We start from the raw sequence: 16,370 nt of genomic DNA, 5'->3' as shown, positions 1-16,370 counted from the left end.
GACAGTACTGACTAGCACTAGAGAAATGTTAAGTTCGAGGCTCCTACAGATGGGCTCGCTGAAAGTACATAATGGGGTTTGGGTCTGGCGGCACCGCTTAAATCCCAGCTACTCTGGTAGAGGCTGCCAGGGCCAAAGCAGAACTTCCCTAAAAAAATAAGGTAAAAAAAAATCCAGAAAGTTGAGGGTGTATCTCAGGTAAGTGCTAGGGCCCTTGCCAAACAGGAGACCCTTAAGTTCTATCCCCAGTACCGCAAAACAAAAGACAAAGGAAATGATGGCACTGCGTGTACAGAAACTGCTTATAAACAAACCCCTCAGAGAGAACCTTGTTACAGGTATTTCCTGTCCCTTCCTTATTCGGCCTCATTAATGTCCTCTTAAGTACTAGTTGGGGCTTTTCTCTATTTCTATCTTTGCTCAAAGAGCAAAATATACATCCAGGGTCATTACTGGATTAAAAAAAAAAAGAAAAAAACACTTGAGTCACAAATTTTTCCCTCCTAATAATTGACCAAAACATCAAACATGAGAACTTGTATTTCAGTTCTAACCAAGTCAGATGTGTTAACTTCACACTTCTCTGGCTTCTTCCAAAGAAACGATTTTGCCAAAGCGGTTGTAAGCCAATCATTTATCAACAGGTTGAATTCCCACCAGATATCAGAGAGTATTTTTAGATATTCAGTATTCAGCTCAGCATTAGCAACAATGTTCCGTTTGTGGCCTAGTTCTTCAACACACCATTGTTTTTCCTTCCACAGAATGCTTAAGGAACAGTTTCCGTTTCATGGGGAGCCAGGGCTTCAGGAAGGGTTGTTCCACAGGGTCCCTGGAAGTGAAACCTGAATGGAAGGACCAAATGAATCAGGAGCAACACTATATGTTAGTGATATGAATGGCTACCCGCAACATTTCCTAATTACATCCAAACTCTTACAAATAGGCTGTCTAGAATTTTTTGTTGTTGTTCCTGGGGCTTGAGCTTTTGTGCTCAAGACTAGTGCTCTACCATTTTGATCCACTGCTCCACTTTGAATTTTTGTTGTTGGTGGTGGTTATGGGGATTGGACTCTGGGCCTGGGTGTTGTCCCTGAGCTCTTCAGCTCAAGGATACCGCCCTACCCCTTGAGCTACAGCGCCACTTCCTGTTTTCTAGTGGTTAATTGGAAATAAGTCTCTCACAGTCTTTAGTGCTGGAGCTGGCTTTGAACCTTGATCCTCAGATCTCAGCCTCTTGAGTTCACTGATTTTTTAAATACTTGGCCAACATGAAAAGCCTTTGAGGACCCAAAGTGTCATTGAAGTTTCCCTGGAGGAGGGGGGGGCATATATATTTATGTTCTAAAAGGAAATTTAGCTAGCAAGCAAGAATTAAAAGTAAAACAAAACAAGGGCCAAGACACAACATGAGACCTGGAATTCCTAAGATGGCCATGGATACAGAGGTTCTTGGGAATCAAACTAAAGACAAATTTACGCAACGAGTAGAGGTTTTACTGGGTCATTTTTCAGGCATCCAGGCTAAGGGCTACTTACCTATATCTAAAAGGTTACTACCAAATGTAGTTCACAGTATAACTGCAAGGAAAATCTAAGAAATGGCCTTCAAAAAGAAACAAGCTAGTGGTAAATCCTATGTTGAGACATAGCCACCTGAGTCTTTGGTTAGAGATGCTTCATTCTTTCATAAAATGAGCTATAAAACAAGAAAATCCTCTCTGCTCATCCCTTTCCCCCAACCCTCCCTCCCCTAAAAGTTAGGACAACTGGTAAGATCTGCTGTGGTGACATATCTATGCCTTTCCTCTACCCCCAGTGCCCATTTGGTGTTCCCATACCTGAATGTGTTTGTGGCTGGGGTGGTCTCAGTGTTAAACTCGGCCACTGGAACTCCTCTAGCAGCCACTTGAGGGGCAAACAAGGCAGCTGGGTAGACCACAGACGAAGTCCCCACCTGCAGAGCAGCACATGGAGATGACAGTGACTGCACTGTGGGGAGACATTCTGAAAACCTTTCATAAACAGAGGTAGAGCTGTTACTGCACTGTGAGAGCAAGGCTAAGCTGGAGGAGATACAATGGAGGCAACTTTCAGGCCAATCATAGAATTTGGGAAGAACATGTGATACAGAAAGAGTTACAGGACATGTTGGGAAGGTTGGGGTGGGAGAATACTATTTGTTTCTGTTCTTTGAAGTTAGGAAAATGATCCATGTTCTCTCCCTAACTTAGAAAGTGTCACAACAATAAGAAAACATGCTCATACGTCTACTCCCCGCAATAGTTAACTTTGGAGGGAGGCAGCACTAGGGTTTGAACCCAGGACCTCACACTTAATAGGCAAGTGCTTGCCACTTGAGCTATGTCTCTTGCTCTATTTTCTTTAGTTATTTTTCAGTGTCTTGTGTATCTGCCTCATGCATAGCTGGGATAACAGTCTTGTACTCCTGCACCCAGCTTATGGTTTGAGTTACAAAGAAGGAAGGGAGGGAAAGAGGAGGAAAGAAGGGAAGCAACAACAAACCCCAGCCTCAGCTTCAGTGCTTCAGAGAATCCCAAGGACTGAGACAGGGTGTGACCTACCACTAGACACAAGTCACAGAGGGCAAGCTCCCTGTCCACCTCCTCCAGAATGGCCGGATCCAGGTTTTCTCCGAACCACACCACATGAGGTCGCAGCAAGCCCCCACACCCTGCCTCCTCACACCTGGAAGACAGCAATTCCAAATCACCCCTAGTTGCCTGGCAGAAGACCCAGAAGGCTGGGGACTGCCCAAACCCAGGTAGTTCAGCCACCTCTGATCCTTCATCACCACACACCTCACTCATGGGAACTTTCCAAGTGAATTTCCCCACTGAGTTTTCATTTCTTTCCACCCAGTGGTATTGACATGAAGTCAACTGAGATGGACTGCTCTTTCTAGAAGCTTTTCTTGGTATATCACAAAATTGTTCTGGACAGAACACTAAGATCTGTCTTCGATACTTACACAACTCCTAAACTCTTCAATGAGACCTGCCTGTAGCCAAGCTCTCCAGTGTCCATTACTGCAGTCCTCATCCTCCATCTTTTCCTTTAGCTCATTTTCCCCCCACAATACCACTAGCTTAGGAATCTGTTCAGGAACCCCCAGAACTATTATTTCAGATTGCAATTGGTAATGAAAATCTTCATGAGAAAAATACAAAAGGTTCTGTGGTGAAATTAAACTGAACTAGCAACATTTTATAGCCACTTTTGAGAAAGTAGCAATGTATTTTAATCTGCCGAATCTTCTGAGAAGTCCTGTAACAATGCAAATATGTTTTAATTAACATCCATTATTTCTTAGGTACATCTTTTTGAAGAAATGTTCTTAACATGGCATGCACTATGAAACTCTGAACACTATTAGAAGCACTGTCTCAATAACTAGAGTTGAAAAATTGACATAAAAATCTTCTGGGTTTCTTTTTTTCCTCTAGTGCTGGGTAATAGAAACCAAAGCCTTGTGCCAGGATTCTACCATTTGAGATATGCCCCAGGCTTTCATTTTTACTTTTTGTTTGTGTTTGTTTTGCTAGTCTTGGGCTTAAGCTCAGGGCCTGAGCACTGTCTTTGGGCTTTCTCAAGGCTAGAGGTCTACCACTTGAGCCACAGCACCACTTCCAGCTTTTTCTATGTATGTGGTACTGAGGAATCGAACCTGGGCCTTCATACATGCTAAGCAAGCACTCTATCACTAGGCCAAACCCCATCCCCTTTTCTTAGTTTTTGAAAGAGAGTCTGTTCTTACCTTTTACCCAGACTGGGCTCAAATTTATTATCCTTTTACTTCTGACTCCTATGCTCACTTCCTTTTCTTTAGTCTATAAAACTTGGTGAAACAATTTTGTCTTCAAAAGACCTTTGAATCCCTCCCTAATCTTGGACTAATAATGCTGAGGATGAAGAGAATAGAAAAGAAGAGGGAAGGGAGAAGGGAAGGGGAAAAAGGGAAGAAGGAGTAGGAGGAGGAAGAGGAAGGAGATAGAAGACAGCAGCAGATAACATTTTACTGGCAAGTTTTGGAATGTAGCTTTATACTTTCTAGAATCTAGGTAACAATCTGTTACATATCTCCAGAACTCAAATAACCCATCAAAACAACTAAGCATAAAGGAATGGAAGCTGGGTGTGATGGCATTATGTTTGTAGTCCCAGTTACAGAGGGATGAAGGGATGAAGTTGTAAAATCACAAGGTTAGAACTCTGGGGACTGAGCAATATGGGAGGACTTTGTCTCCAAAACACACACACACACACACACACACACACACACACACACACACACACACACACACACACACACACACACACACACACACACACACACACACACACACACACACACACACACACACACACACACACACACACACACACACACACACACACACACACACACACACACACACACACACACACACACACACACACACACCAGGGGATGGGACTAGATAAAAGATGATCCTTTGTTTCACCTTTTTTCTTTTTGCTTTTAGCCTCATTGGTCAGGACTGGATGTGCATTTGTTCATTTAAGAGGTATCTCATGGGCATTGTGCCTATAATTTTAGCTAAACAGGAGGCAGCGACAGAAGGATCACAGTTCAAGACTATCGTTGGGCAAAAGTTAACAGGACCTCAGCACAAAAACGATTTGGCACAGTGATACATGTCTATGGTTCTAGCTAATTGAGAGAGGTAGGTAGATCATATTGGGAGGCTATTTTGGGCAAAAGCACAAGACCCTATCTGAAGAATGAAAGGACTGGGGCATGGCTCAGGTGGCAGAGTTCTTACCTAGCAAATGTGAGACCAAGTCTAAACTCCGGTAGTTCAATAATAAAAATAACAATGTCAATAAATATTTACATTTTGATTATTTTTATTTTGTAACCTGAAATACTAAATATTAAGTTTTTTACCCACCTGGGCAGTTTCTCAACTGGGATTCCAGCATCTCGAGTTTCAGGATCTGGAGCACTGAAATATTAGAAAAGAGAGGGTCATTGGTATGTATAATCAAAGAATGAAGGAACAGCTTCTTCCTGAAGCTTTTCTTTTTGGTGGATCTCCTGCATGTTCACAAGGAAAGAACTAGCAGAATAGTCCTCAAATAATGGCTAGTGGCTTTTAATCCAGAGGAATTGTGTGGAAGGGAAGATGCCTGGAGTAATCCAGCTTGCTAAGGAGTTTTGTGATTCACCTTTCATGCTTCATCATCACGTGGCCTGTCTGCAGTGATGTCATATTCACTTAAGACTTAACAGAATTTGTGCTACACTATTGCAAAGAACCAGTGGCTCACTCCTATAATCCTAGCTACACAGGAGGCTGAAATCTGAGGATCATGGTTCAGAGTCAGCCCAGGCAAGAAAGTCTGTGAGACTTATTTCTAGAAATATTCAGAAAAAGCCAGAAGTAGTACTATAGCACAAGTGGTAGAACATTCATTAGTCTTGAGCACAAAGAGGCTCAGGATCAGTGCCCAGGCCAGTTCAAATCCTGGGATTTGGGCCGGGGGGGAGGGGGGGGAGGAATTTATACTACACTAAAACAGCCCAGTCAACGTTCCCCAATATTCTGAGTTCACAATTTTTCCTAGTTATAGTAATAATGCATACCGATCATAGAAATGTTGGAAAGAGGGCCGGGAGTTTGGCTTAGTGATAGAGTGCTTGCCTAGTATGCACGAAAATCCAGGTTCCATTCTTTGGTACCACATAAGTAGAAAAAAGCTGGAAGTGGTGCTGTGGTTCAAGTGGTAGAGCTCTAGCCTTGAGAAAGCCCAGGCCCTGAGTTCAAGGCCCAGGATTGGCCAGGGAGGGGGATGTGGGGGGGGGGGAGGAAGAAATGTTGGAAAGAGAAAGTAGAGCTATCCAGGGACCAAGGATATGGCTCAATAAGAGAGGAGTTTGCTGGCATGTTCAAAGCTCTAGGTTTGATCACCAGCAACACACACACACACACACACACACACACACAATCATCCATAATCCCTTTACAAGAACTTTGATATCAATAGTAATATTGTAATATTTTGTTGTGGTTTTTCTGAGCTTTTAACTAATATATTGATGAATAAACATTCAGTATATATGTGATTTAACTAAAAAGTTGGGATCATACTGTATCATTTAGTATCCTTTTGTTTCTATTTCACATTTCAACTTGTGAGTCAAATACTTTTATCAAATGTATGTAGTGCATCCAGTCTTACTTCTCATGAATATCCACAAGAATTTTCAGTGAATGTTTAATTTCCTCCTATCTATACTGAACTTAAAGAAGAAAATGACATATTCTGTCATGTAGCATAATTACCCTTTTCCTGATAAAGCTGGACAAATTGGACTGTTGTAATTCTCTGTCACAACTCCACAAGACGTACATCGAGTTTTAAATAAGGTTCCTGTAAAACACACATTAAGTTCAGAATTTTGTATAATCAAGAGCAACTGTTATGTCTAATTGAGTTTATATCCACTCATCTTAGCAAATGGACTTAAACCTAGGAATCATGGGAAATACAAAATCAAATAGATTAAAAAGTTTCCTGTCTGGAAGAGAAAACAAGTAACTATAGGACTAATGTGGCTCATTTACTTTGGAGTCATGTTCAGGTATGATTTACTATGTAATTATGAAGGGTCAGTGGCTCAGAGTATGTTTCTAAAATCTTAACTTTGAATTAATGAAGCTTTATTATTATTATTATTATTGGTTGGTTGGTCAAGGAGCTTGAACTCTGGGCTGGGGCGCTGGCCCTTTGTTCTTCGGCTCAAGGCTATCACTGTACCACTTACAGCCACAGCAATACAGTTTTCTGGTGGTTCACTGGAGATAAGTCTCACGGACTTTCCTTCCCGGGCTGGCTTTGAACTAGAATCCTTAGATCTCAGTTTCCTGAGTAGCTAGGATTACAGGTGTGAGCCACTGGCACCTGGCATTGAAGCTTTACTTTTTACATAAACTTAGCTAATAAAAAGAGGGCTGAGCTTAGTGGTTTACACTTGTAATCCCAGCTACTCTGAAGGTGAAGATAGGAGGATCTTGGTCCAAGATTAGTCCTGGCAAACATATGAGACTCAACTGGAAAACAAAAGGCCGAGGTAAGAAGTTAAAGGCCTGGGGATGTATCTCTAAGGGCAGAGTACTTGCTGAGAAAATACTAGCCACTAAGTTCAAACCCCAGTACCATCAAAAATTGCATACAAACATACATGCATGTATGTTTTGAGACTAAGTTTTAAAAATTATTTTAGTTGATGTATAATCATATGTATAGGGTGCAATATGACAATTAGATATGCATATACAACTTTTAATCATCAGATAAGGGTAATTAACATTTCTATCTTACATAGTTCCAGTTCTTTATGCTTGGAGCTTAAATAAAAAAAGGATTTTTTTTTGTTGGTTTTAAAGTATTGGAGTTTGAACTAGGTCTTTGAGCTTGCTTGCTCAGGGCTGGCATTCTACTGCTTGAGCCATGCTTCCAGCCCTGCTTTTTTTTTTGCCAGTCCTGGGCCTTTAACTCATGGCCTGGGCACTGTTCTTGGGCTTTCTCAAGGCTGGAGCTCTACCACTTGAGCCACTGAACCATTTCTGGCTTTTTGTTCTATGTATGTGGTACTGAGAATTGAACCTGGGTCTTCGTGCATGGTAGGCAAGCACTTCATCACTAGGCTAAACTCCCCGCCCCAGCCCTGCTTTTTGCTAGTTATTTTGGAGATAAAGTCTGGTGAACTTCTCTGTCTAGACTGTCTTGAAACTACAATCCTCCAAATGTCCTGAGGTTTACAGACATGAGCCACTAGCACTTGGCCAATAGTAAATTTTAGCAATCCCTTTCTATAAGTGTGGAACAGCAAATAAAGAATAATAGAATCACCTACAGTTTAGGTGGATTTTTTTTTTTTGCCAGTCCTGGGGCTTGAACTCAGGGCCTGGGCACTGTCTCTGAGCTTTTATTGCTCAAGACTAGCACTCTACCAACTTGAGCCATTGTGCTACTTCCAGTTTTCTTTGTTGTTGTTTATGTGGTACTGAGGAATGGTATACTAGGCAAGCAACTTTCTACTAAACCACACCCCCAGCCCCTTAAGGTTCTTTTTGTCTCGACTTTCCTTTCTAAGCTTTAGATAAGCTTATCTATTTGCTTATTTCTCTACCTATCTACTCTGTCCATTTGTTAGTAATTTTGGATATTGTCAACTGTTAATCTTATTTCAAAGTCACCTTGTGTAAATACATCTTACTTTCTTCAAATCAGCCAGTCAGGAGCAGATTGTGGGCCTGAATTCAACCAATCTGCGCAGAGGGGCGGGGCCAACTGCCCTAGGGATACAATAGGGGAGCAGCTCACCTACTCTGAGTGCTTGCTTGCCAGGTTTTTGGTTATCAGTGCACCCTTCTGCAGGAGTAAATTCTGCACTACCGAGACAAGCCTTTATTTTTGTGTCTATCGTCATGAATCCAATGTGTCTTGGAGAATATATTTATAACAACATACAGAGCAGGATGCATCCTAAAAGCGATAGCATCATCAGCTTAATGAAATTAAGAGGTTTCTTTTTACCCAAGTTACAAAAAAGTTCTCATCCATTGCAACCAAAACAAGCCCTAACCAAGCTACCCAGATGGCTGACCTAAATTTTTCAATGAACTTTGTCAATAGGCATTATCATCTTCATTTTATGGATGAAGACCAGCATGTCTGACACGCTGACATGGCAGGCACCCCGGGATAACATACTGTTGACCGTTCTTGGGACACAGCAGAAAAAACAACAACAACAAAACCCACGTGAACACTGCCTACAGAAAGCAAGCAAGGACAGGCGCTAAACAAACTGGTGCGTAAGCGGTGGGCCATCCCGGGAGGCTAAACTGCCTCCTGCCACACGATCCTGCTAAGGCCACAGCTGGAGAAACCACCGGGGGCTCCACTCCTGTCAGCTGGCATGCCCCCCCTCCCCTGTCGAGGACAGCGGGGGGCCCTGGGGAGACGCAGGCTCTGGTGCAGCGAGCTTCACCGGCCATCTCCAAGCACGCAGGAAATGTGTGGCTGCGCGCAAGGAGCAGCAAATGCCAAGTGAGGGGCGCCAGGGGCCGGGGGCAGCCGTCAGGACCTCCCTCACCGTGGATTTCCAGGAGGTTCTGGGTGCCAGCCTTGCGGTGCAGCTCGTCGATGTTCTGGGTGATGACCACGACCCGCCGGCCCTGCGGGCGCAGCCGCGCCTCGCACTCTGCCACCGCCAGGTGTCCTGGGTTGGGCTCCTTGCTCAGCATCACCTCGCGCCGGTAGTGGTAGAACTCCCACACCCGTGATGGGTTGTGGGCAAAGGCCTGGGGAGTTGCCAAGTCCTGGGGGATGGAGGAGGCAGGATGGGGCTGAGCACACAGTTCTATACACAGCTACATATGCCTGCCTCAGGCAGCAACATATACAAACACATATGCATTCTTTTCCCAGCTACATTCATCTACATGTTCATATACACACCCACAACTACAGCCACAACACTCACAAGTATACAACTGTGCATATACATACAACTAAACATAAACACACAACTACACATGTACACGATTCACATATGAAACACATACATATCTATGCCCAACTATATACACAAACATACATATACAAATGACATGTACACACAAGTACACACATGCTTACATGTACACCTACATATACACACAATTCACACATTATACTTGCACCTTTCTATATATAACCACATACACAAATTACATTCAGCCAAATATACACGTATATGTATGTGCATGCACAACTATACGCATACTGCTACACATACATCTGTAGAAACAATATAATAGTGTAACAGAATATGGAAGTAGAGCTCCTCTTCTAGGAGACACAAATGTCATTCCTGGCAAAGACATACAGTGGCGGCTGGGTGGTTCACAAGGAAATCCTTACATCCTCGCTTGTGAGGATGATGGTAACTCAGGTGCGTGTGCCTTTCAAAAATCAGCAAAATGAGAGAGCTGGGGGACACACCTGTAATCCTAGTGATTCAGGAGGCTGAGATCAGAGGATCATGGTTCAAAGTCATTGGGGGCAGGAAAGTCCATGAGACTCTAATCTCCAATTACCACCAAAAAGCTGGAAGTGAAAGTGTGTAAAATGCTACAGAGCAAAAAAGCTCAGGAACAGCTCCCAGGTCCTAATTTCAAACCCTAGGACTGGTACACACATATAGGCACACATACACACAAACACAACTCAGCAAAGTGAGCACAGAACACATCTTTCATTCCATCCTATACAAATCCTACCTCAATAATACTAATTTTCAAAGAAGGGTAGTTTTTGTCACAGGTAAACATCACATAAGCCTCAGTTAATAGCTTCATTTGGAAGAACCTTTTACTGTTCAGGAAACATTACTAACCTGAGCTTGCCATTTTCTCCAATAGCCTCCAGCTCCTCTGAAAGTTGGAACCCCGCTTTCAGCACTAATGCCAGCCCCTGAAATGATGGCTATGTGCTTTGCCTTTGCAAAACACTTCCGAAAGTCTGCCATACCTACATGGAGAATAAGAACTGTATGAATCCAGGGTAATGTTTGTACATATCAACTGTCTATATTTTGGCTCTTGACCAAAGTTATACTTTAAGATACTCTAGTAAAATTTTTCTGTACCAATTGTTCGTAGCCAGCTGGATGAATGCATGTTATGGGAATGGGTATCATGAGGAAACAAGAGCTTGGTGTCACTATCTGCCTTGGAATCTCAGCCCTGCCTCTACCTCAGTGAAACTGCTTGCCTTTCTCTATGCTTGGATTCCTTGGCTGTTTAATGTACACACTGTGTACATAGCAGGGTAACTACGTAGACTTTAAAAAGGTAGATGGACAATCTCCATCTTCCTTTTTCAGAGTCAAAACAATGGGAGATGAAAACAGAAGAACCACAGTTCAAGGCCAGCTCAAGCCAAAAGAGTTAGCAAGATCCTTCTGTAAACAAGCCAGATGGAGTGGCACACACCTGTTGCCCCAGCCACAAAGGAGCTGAAGATAGGAAGATTGTAGTACAGAGCTGGTCCTGGGCAAAAAAGTGAAAGGCCCTATCTGAAAAATACTGGAGCAAAAAACACTGGAGGTATGGATCAATTGCTAGGCAAAGCATGAGGCCCTAAGTTCAAACCATAGTACCATCACCCTCCAAAGTGGCCCTCACACACACACACACACACACACACACACCAGCAATGTTAATGTGGTATGAAATGTAAAGTCTTCTAAAACAAAACATTTTCTGGGGCTGGAGATGTAGGTCACTGATACAGTGCTTATGGTTTGGTTCCCAGCACTGCAAACAAAGCAAAAAAAAAAAATCATGTGTGAAAAGCTTAAATGCAAACATTCTGGGAAATGCAATAAAATGTCCTAAAGGGACTCAGCTTGAGTCCATTAAGAGAGAAACTCTGACTTTGTTTAGAAAGAATCTGCTTGGAAGACAAAAGGTCACAGTATCCCTGGATACCCCCTAGAACTGTGGGAGCACTAAGAGCCACTGGGAAGGAGATGGTAGACTAAGAATAACTTACTTGAACTTGGACGAGCCATCGTTAGGCAAATCTTCCTTTGGAAGGAGGCTGAAGGCTTCAGTCCACAACACAAGGGGAAAAATAATCTGCTCTGGACAATCTGAAGAGGTGGCATCCGGTTTTCTTAGCAGTACTATCAGGTAGGCTTTAGAAGAGTCACAAAACAACAAAGAAACAATCATAACAATATTCAAATATGTACGAGTATATGTACATACATGGTACATCTGTGTCTCATAATATGAATGCTTACTGGAATATCTTGTATGTGTCAATTTTTCCTGTGATATATAGTCCTGATTTCGTATTTGTGTGTGTGTGTGTGTGTGTATGCATACCAGTACTGGGACTTGAACTCAGGGCTTGAACCTTGAGTTCAATACCTTTGCTGAATAAACATCTTTGATCCTTGACTTAGTGAATTTATATCCCAATAACTTCATTGTAAGCTCAAAATACAGCTAATCAAAAATGTATTTAAGGGCTGGGAGGGTAGCTTAGTTGTACAATGCTTGCCTAGAATGCACAAAGCTCTGGGTTCAATTCCTCAGAACCACATACACATACACATACACAGAAAGAGCCAAAAGTGGGACTGTGGTTCAAGTGGCAGAATGCTAGCCTTGAGCAAAAAGTGTTCAAGGTCAGTGCCCAGGCTCTGAATTCAAGCCCCATGACTGGCAAAACAAAAACAAAAGACTAGGGGAAGCTCAATAGCTGGCTGTAGTGGCCTGCACCTGTCATCCCCACAGACATGAGGAATGACAAGGCGGAGAATGACCACCAAGCCAAGCTTTTTCATAATGTGAGACTCTGCTTCAAAAATAACTAGCCTGCTGGGTGCCAGTGGCTCACACCTTTAATCCTAGCCACTTGCGAGGCTGACATCTGAGGATTACTGTTTGAAGCCAAAGTAGGTTGAAAGATTGTGAGACTGTTATTACCAACTAAACGAAGTGCAACTGCAGAAGTGTAACTGTGGTTCTCAAGTGGTGAGTACTAGCTTTGAGGAAAAAGAAAAAAGAACCTCAGAGACAGTATCCAGGCCCTGGGCTCAAGCCCTAGGTCAAAGGCATGGTTTGAGTATTACGACAGCACCTGTACTGTACTACAAGCATGAGACCCCTGAGTTCAATTTCAAGCACCACTACTACTACCTCCCCGCCCCCTAAAAACCTCATTTAAAATATTCAACCTATAGAACATCCTAGCTTAACTTAGCCCAATTTAATTTACTCAGACTGTACATAGCTACTCTAATCATCTAACATGAAGCCAATTTTATACTAAAGTGTTGTCTAGATCTTGCGATTTATTGGACACTGCAATAGATGTGAGAAACAGCACCATGGCAAAGCTTAAAAAGTCTTCAGTGAAATGATTACAACCTGGGGACTGTCTGTGCCAGTATGACTACAATGACAGTCACTTCATTCACAGGTGATTGGATTGAGACTAGGCATTGCACTGCTCTGGGTTCAGGATTCTGACGTGATCAATGGTTTTCATACTGGAATTTTGTTGGTCCTCCTGCACGGAGGAGGCATTCAAGATAGAGGAGGAGGCCTCTACCTAGTTCTTGAGTACCGGGTTTGTGGCACTGACACCAAAAAAAGAATTTTATAACACATGGAGATTCTAGGGAAAGACCAGAAAGTTTATTAGCAAAGCAGAGCAGAGTAAGAACATAGGTGTGGGGACATCTGATGGGCACGATGAGTTTAGAGGTGTTTATGGTGAAATGAGGGTGGAGGGTTGGCTCAAATTCACCTGATGAATGTTTCCCTTTGTGGATACCTGGTACATTTGATCATTCTTGCAGTTACACTGTTTAACATGATCTGTTGGTCCCAAAGATATCAACTCTGGTCAGCATACTAAATTTGGGGATAAATTTGGTTTCATTGGCTGCTCCTTTTAAGGCAGGTGCCCTGGACAGATATACCTTTGTCAGTACTGACATTTGAACTCAGGACCTTGGCCTTGCATGGCTGACACTTTATCTCCTAAGTCACACTTCCAACTCTGCTTTAACTTATTAATTGAAGATGGAATCTCTCTGACTTTTCTGCCTAGGCTGGCTTTGAACTACAGTCCTCCAGGCCTCAGCCTCCTGAACAGCTAGGACAACAGGTATGAGCCACCAGCTCTTCCTTAAGATGACTTTTCTTTGACTTTCTTGTTAAGTTTTGGGATCATTTTTCCCCCCTAAGAATAAATCTTTAAAAAAGTTTGCCTAGTTCCTTGGGCAAAGTTAGAGGAAGATCTCTTGGCGTTGTTCTCTTTCTACCATTCAATTTAATGAGGGGGTGTAAAGCTTAGAATAAAGAAAGTACCCATGTGCTTCTCATAGCTATTCCTTCCAGTGTTTGTCTGGTTCCTGGCTCCCATGCTTTCCATGCCTCATCTTCCTGATCAACGGTGCCAGACAGATCATCTGTGCACTTTCCAGGAGTCAGGACTCTGGAAGGGGGTGGGGCCTGGTTGGAGGAAGTAATTCACCTGAGCTATTTATATATTTCCCCACCCCTTCCGGTTGTGGTTCAGGACTGCCTCCTCCCCAACTTGCTTCTGGCCACCATTATGATCTGCCTCACCATGGGCCCAGAAACACAGAGCCAAGCCAGGTATTTATGTCAGTCATTTGGCCACAACGTGATGCAAAGTAACTAATACAAATATCCCTCACAAACACTGGTAACAGCTCCTTAGAACACTCATTCTCATTTCAATTTGTATTGTTCTCAAGTCTCCTCCCTGTGCAGTGGTTCTCAGAGTGTGGCGCTGGGGCTAGTGGTATCCCTAGAGATGGTGTGAGAAATGCAGAGCCCAGGCTCCACCTCAGAACAGAGTCCCATAGGCAGGTGGAGCCTGGAATCTACTTCCGGGTAATTCTGATGACTACTCAATCAAATTTGTAAATCATTGCCTTAAAGGCTTAGTCCTAATTCAAAGAGCTGAAATTGCTCCAAAATCTGAAAGTTTTTGAGTGCTGACATGATTTTCCAGGTACTAAATTCCATACTATCTTCACGTGGCAGGTAACAAACACTGGTTCACTGCAGATCTGCCCAAACTAGACTTCAGGCTCATGTAAAGTGTATAAGAAACGAATGATTCGGTGTCTAGACTGGGTCCCACCCACAAGGTGTCCCCTTATGTACGTTCAATGGACCCAAACTCCCAAACACTTTCAGATCTGAAGCGTTTTAGGAAAGGGACTCTCAAAGTCTATCAACTTCTAGGGACCTGACCTTCTGGCTGCCTGGAACCATTTCTGCAGGGAAAGGGGTGCAGGTGGGCTGTCAGGGGGAGAAGGGAAGTTTGAATTGGGTACCCCCGAGTCCGAGGGTCACTCCAGAGAGCAAAGCAGCAGGATATGCCTAAGCATACACCGCACCCTGTAAATATGTACAATAATATCATCTGCCAGTCGAAAATAAAAAATCCAAGATAAAATAGCACACTCTCCACAGGCCATCAATAAACACCACTGCACACCTAGGGCTAATCACACCAGTCCCCAGGCAGTGTCCACACTGCTGATTCCAGACAGGCTCCTCCACCTCGCCATCTCCCCCTGTCCATCCAAATTACAGCCCATCTCCAAGGTCCAGCCACCGCTGGTCCCCTCTGCTCCCAGCCCCAGTTCTGCTTCTCCAGCCTGGAGTCTGAAGCCCAGCTCGCAGGCCCCTGGGTCCCGAATCCCGACTTTCCAAGTGGGTCGCGAGTGCGCCACCTCCCACACCCGCCCCTCCTTCCCTCCCTCACCGTCCCCTCCCCCGCTCCCACTCACCGACCCCTCCGCCGCCTGGCTCCGCCCCGGAGCCCTGACCGAGGCCTTTTCTCCAAAGAGAGTGGGGCTCGCGGCCTGCCGGACCCCGGACTCCGCCAGGGGACTTCCCACCCCGTGTCCCGCCCCTCCTGGGGACCCGGCGGCCCTTCCAAACTCCTCGGGGAGACTCGAATTCCTGCAGCGCCGCGACCCCGGCCCCGGTCCCCCCAGAGAGGGGGCCAGCCGTCCCCACCACCTCCCACGCCCTGTCGCTCCTTGTCATTCCCCTCTACCCCCCCCTCACCCTCGAAGACCTCCCCCCGCCACACACCCCGCCAGCTTCCAGCGTCCCCCTTCTCGGTGACGCGCATGCGCACCGCGGGCGTGGGGGGGGGGGCTCCCCGAACCCGCGAGAGAGGATGGGGGGGAGCCACGGGGACCCCTCAGCCCGAATCTGGGTGGTCCCCGAAGCTCGGACCCCGCGCGGGCAGAGACGCACCTGCGGGGCGGGCGGAGAGCGCAGGCGCGCGGGAAGGACGCGCAGGGCGCGCGGCGGAGCGGTTCGGCGTGGCGCGCGGGCCGGGCTGCGGCGCCGCCTGCCGGTGCCCGGGCGCCGAGCCCGGGACGCTGGGCTCCCGGGACGCGGGGCACGCGTGCATCCTCACCCAGCGCCCAGCTGGGGCGCACCGCGCTGCGAAGATGAGGAGCCCCTTCCCCCCGCACTGGAATGGTTGGGCGGGGGGCGGTGCCCAGGCCAGCCACCCAAACCTCCCGAGCCTCTTTGGGGGTTGGAAATGCTTCCAGTAACGCAATCGTGCATGTTGTAAAGGCCCGTGCAGCACCAGGTGTGGGGGTGCCCCGAGCATTCCCGCACCGCGCGTGGGACAGGACGCGCGTGGGACAGGGCGCACGTGGGACAGGGCGCACGTGGGACTGGACGCCACGGGCAGGCGAGTTCAGCACGCTTTAGTGTCCTTGTCAC

At 45.2% G+C, this 16,370-nt stretch overlaps 1 protein-coding gene across 5 annotated transcripts; it reads right to left on the bottom strand.

Moving 5' to 3' along the window:
- Nucleotides 1–522: 522 nt before the first annotated feature.
- Nucleotides 523–15,947, bottom strand: Sirt5 (sirtuin 5). Of its 5 annotated transcripts, none has more exons than XM_090356495.1 (9): nucleotides 15,888–15,947; nucleotides 11,614–11,758; nucleotides 10,454–10,587; nucleotides 9,170–9,395; nucleotides 6,351–6,438; nucleotides 4,956–5,009; nucleotides 2,586–2,709; nucleotides 1,842–1,957; nucleotides 523–845 (listed from the first exon to the last, which is right to left on the bottom strand). In XM_090356495.1, exons 2-9 carry the CDS (start codon nucleotides 11,726–11,728, stop codon nucleotides 770–772), a joined length of 933 nt encoding a protein of 310 aa, XP_090212621.1. In that variant the 5' UTR covers nucleotides 11,729–11,758; nucleotides 15,888–15,947; the 3' UTR covers nucleotides 523–769. The 5 variants fall into 5 exon arrangements, with proteins under 5 accessions (XP_090212621.1, XP_090212624.1, XP_090212622.1 ...); XM_090356498.1 differs by lacking the exon at nucleotides 15,888–15,947 and adding an exon at nucleotides 15,693–15,725; XM_090356496.1 differs by lacking the exon at nucleotides 15,888–15,947 and adding an exon at nucleotides 15,410–15,490.
- Between the last annotated feature and the right edge of the window lie 423 nt (nucleotides 15,948–16,370).

Source organism: Megascapheus bottae, chromosome 22 (genome assembly GCF_031878675.1).
Source record: "Megascapheus bottae isolate mThoBot1 chromosome 22, mThoBot2.hap1, whole genome shotgun sequence".
Classification (NCBI taxonomy): domain Eukaryota; kingdom Metazoa; phylum Chordata; class Mammalia; order Rodentia; family Geomyidae; genus Megascapheus; species Megascapheus bottae.
Note: the sequence above shows the minus strand (reverse complement) of the source record. Positions and strands in the feature narration are given on the sequence as shown.

Coding starts and splice junctions, on each gene's coding strand:
- Sirt5 (XM_090356495.1), bottom strand. CDS start 11,728: ATGCCACCTCTTCAGATTGTCCAGAGCAGATTATTTTTCCCCTTGTGT. Junction 9,396..10,453: donor GGAGAAAATGGCAAGCTCAG/GTTAGTAATGTT, acceptor TCCATCCCCCAG/GACTTGGCAACTCCCCAGGC. Junction 2,710..4,955: donor CCAGTTGAGAAACTGCCCAG/GTGGGTAAAAAA, acceptor GCTGTCTTCCAG/GTGTGAGGAGGCAGGGTGTG.